The sequence below is a fragment of the Stylophora pistillata genome, chromosome 11, assembly GCF_964205215.1.
Source record: "Stylophora pistillata chromosome 11, jaStyPist1.2, whole genome shotgun sequence".
Classification (NCBI taxonomy): Eukaryota; Metazoa; Cnidaria; class Anthozoa; order Scleractinia; family Pocilloporidae; genus Stylophora; species Stylophora pistillata.
In genome coordinates this window covers 28196781-28198650 of record NC_142529.1, presented here as the reverse complement: position 1 = coordinate 28198650, position 1870 = coordinate 28196781, and the positions used below count along the sequence as shown (strand labels likewise).

General features: G+C 40.1%; 1 protein-coding gene across 1 annotated transcript; it reads left to right on the top strand.

The window, feature by feature from the left end:
- The first annotated feature begins 483 nt into the window (after positions 1-483).
- LOC148720992 (trace amine-associated receptor 9-like) lies at positions 484-1455 on the top strand. Its single transcript, XM_088737720.1, has one exon. It carries the CDS (start codon positions 484-486, stop codon positions 1453-1455), a length of 972 nt encoding a protein of 323 aa, XP_088593846.1.
- Positions 1456-1870: the final 415 nt, after the last annotated feature.

The window sequence follows — 1870 nt, the reverse complement described above, 5'->3', positions numbered from 1 at the left end:
TGATTGACACCCAGTCAATAAAACTGGGTCAGCTTACGAGCTAGTCCTCGTTATTAGCATATGCGTTATGTGGAGTGTCTTTGATGACGATAACAGCCATAAGCGTGGACAGACTTCTCGCCCTGCTGTTGGGGCTGAGATAGAGACAAATCGTAACTTTGAAGCGCACATACATCATCGTAGCTACGTTTTGGATTGTATCTAATGTCACTCTTTTATCCTACACATTAGATTACCATATAGCCAGTTGGTATGGCCATATAGTTCAAAGTTCAAGGAAAAAAATATTCTCTTTACGTTGACAAAATAGACAATATCCCGATGCAGTGTAAGTAAATAAACGCTGGTAGAGAAGTCTTATTTGATGATTATCAAGGACGTCATTAAGGTCTCAGTGATCGTCGCCCAGCATGTGCTGTTCAACAAAAATATATTAGTACAATCACAGATAACCTATAAAAAGAGGGTAACAAATACCGAATAATGTCCACAAAAAATTTCAGTGGGGGTGGAACGCAGACGAAAACACTGGAAGAACTGATGTGCTCCCCCTCTTTCGTGAGTGGGCTTCATGAAGAGTCAATTTCCCTCTCAACAGTTAACATTCTCCTCTCCATCACGGCAATTGTTGGAAATTCTCTCATCCTTGTTGCCCTTCACAAGGAGTCTTCCCTTCATCCGCCGTCCAAACTCTTGTATCGTTGTCTGGCAACCACGGATCTGTTGGTTGGCCTTGTAGCCCAGCCTCTCATGGCTTCTTGTTGGATGTTTATAGCTCACAAACACTGGTCTCCTTGTACATACGCGAGGGACGCAACCTCCATATCAGGCTATGCATTATCTGGAGTGTCTTTGTTGACAATGGCGGCCATAAGCGTGGACAGACTTCTCGCCCTGTTGCTAGGGCTGAGATACAGACAAACTGTAACTTTGAAGCGAGCATATATCATTGTAGCTACCTTTTGGGTTTTATCTCTTGTCGCCGGTTTAAGCGCCAGTTTTGATCTCCCTTTAACCTTGTTGTACGGGTACATAAGTATACCACTTTGCCTTTTTATTTCACTGGCCTCGAACTCAAAAATATTTCTCACTCTCAAGCATCATCAGACACAAGTACAGGATCATGCTCAACAACAGACGAGCCAACCAAATGCACTGAACATGGCGCGATACCAAAAAGCAGTTTACAGTGCACTGTGGGTGCAGCTGGCACTTTTTGTTTGTTATTTGCGACATGTTTTGGTGGAAATTGTGATCAGCCAAAGAAAAACATATTCAACACACTTACTCATCATAAGAGGTTTAGCATCTCCCTTAGTTTTTTTTAACTCAACGTTAAATCCTTTCCTTTACTGCTGGAAAATAAATGAAGTGAGACAAGCAGTGAAGCAAACTATCAAAGAAGTATCTAGCTTTCCATCGAGTAAGTGCCTCCCCAAACATTGCCCTTATTAATATCTTCTGAGCAGAATTATAAAGTCTCGATGATTATTTAAGAACTCTAGCCAGATATGTGAACGGATGGGAAGACATAGGAAGCTCAATAAAATTGAACATGGTCTGTTTTTTTTTGTTTTGTTTTTTTTGGCACGAAGACAATTGAAGGGAAGGAAACGGAAACACCATCTATATCTTTTTAAAGGAGTATTTTGTGCCACCACAATTCATCATGAATAGAACAAGTCATCATCGAAGGAAATATATACATGCATTATACTCTCATGTTTATTCTCCATGTTTATTTTTCACGTTTGTTGCTGGTGCAACTGTGAACTAACTCCAAGTTGTTTTGATTGTATTTTTATCATTTCCAAGCGATTTACTGTCCCTAACTTTCATTTGCTATCTTTTAATTAGTTGAAATAAGTAT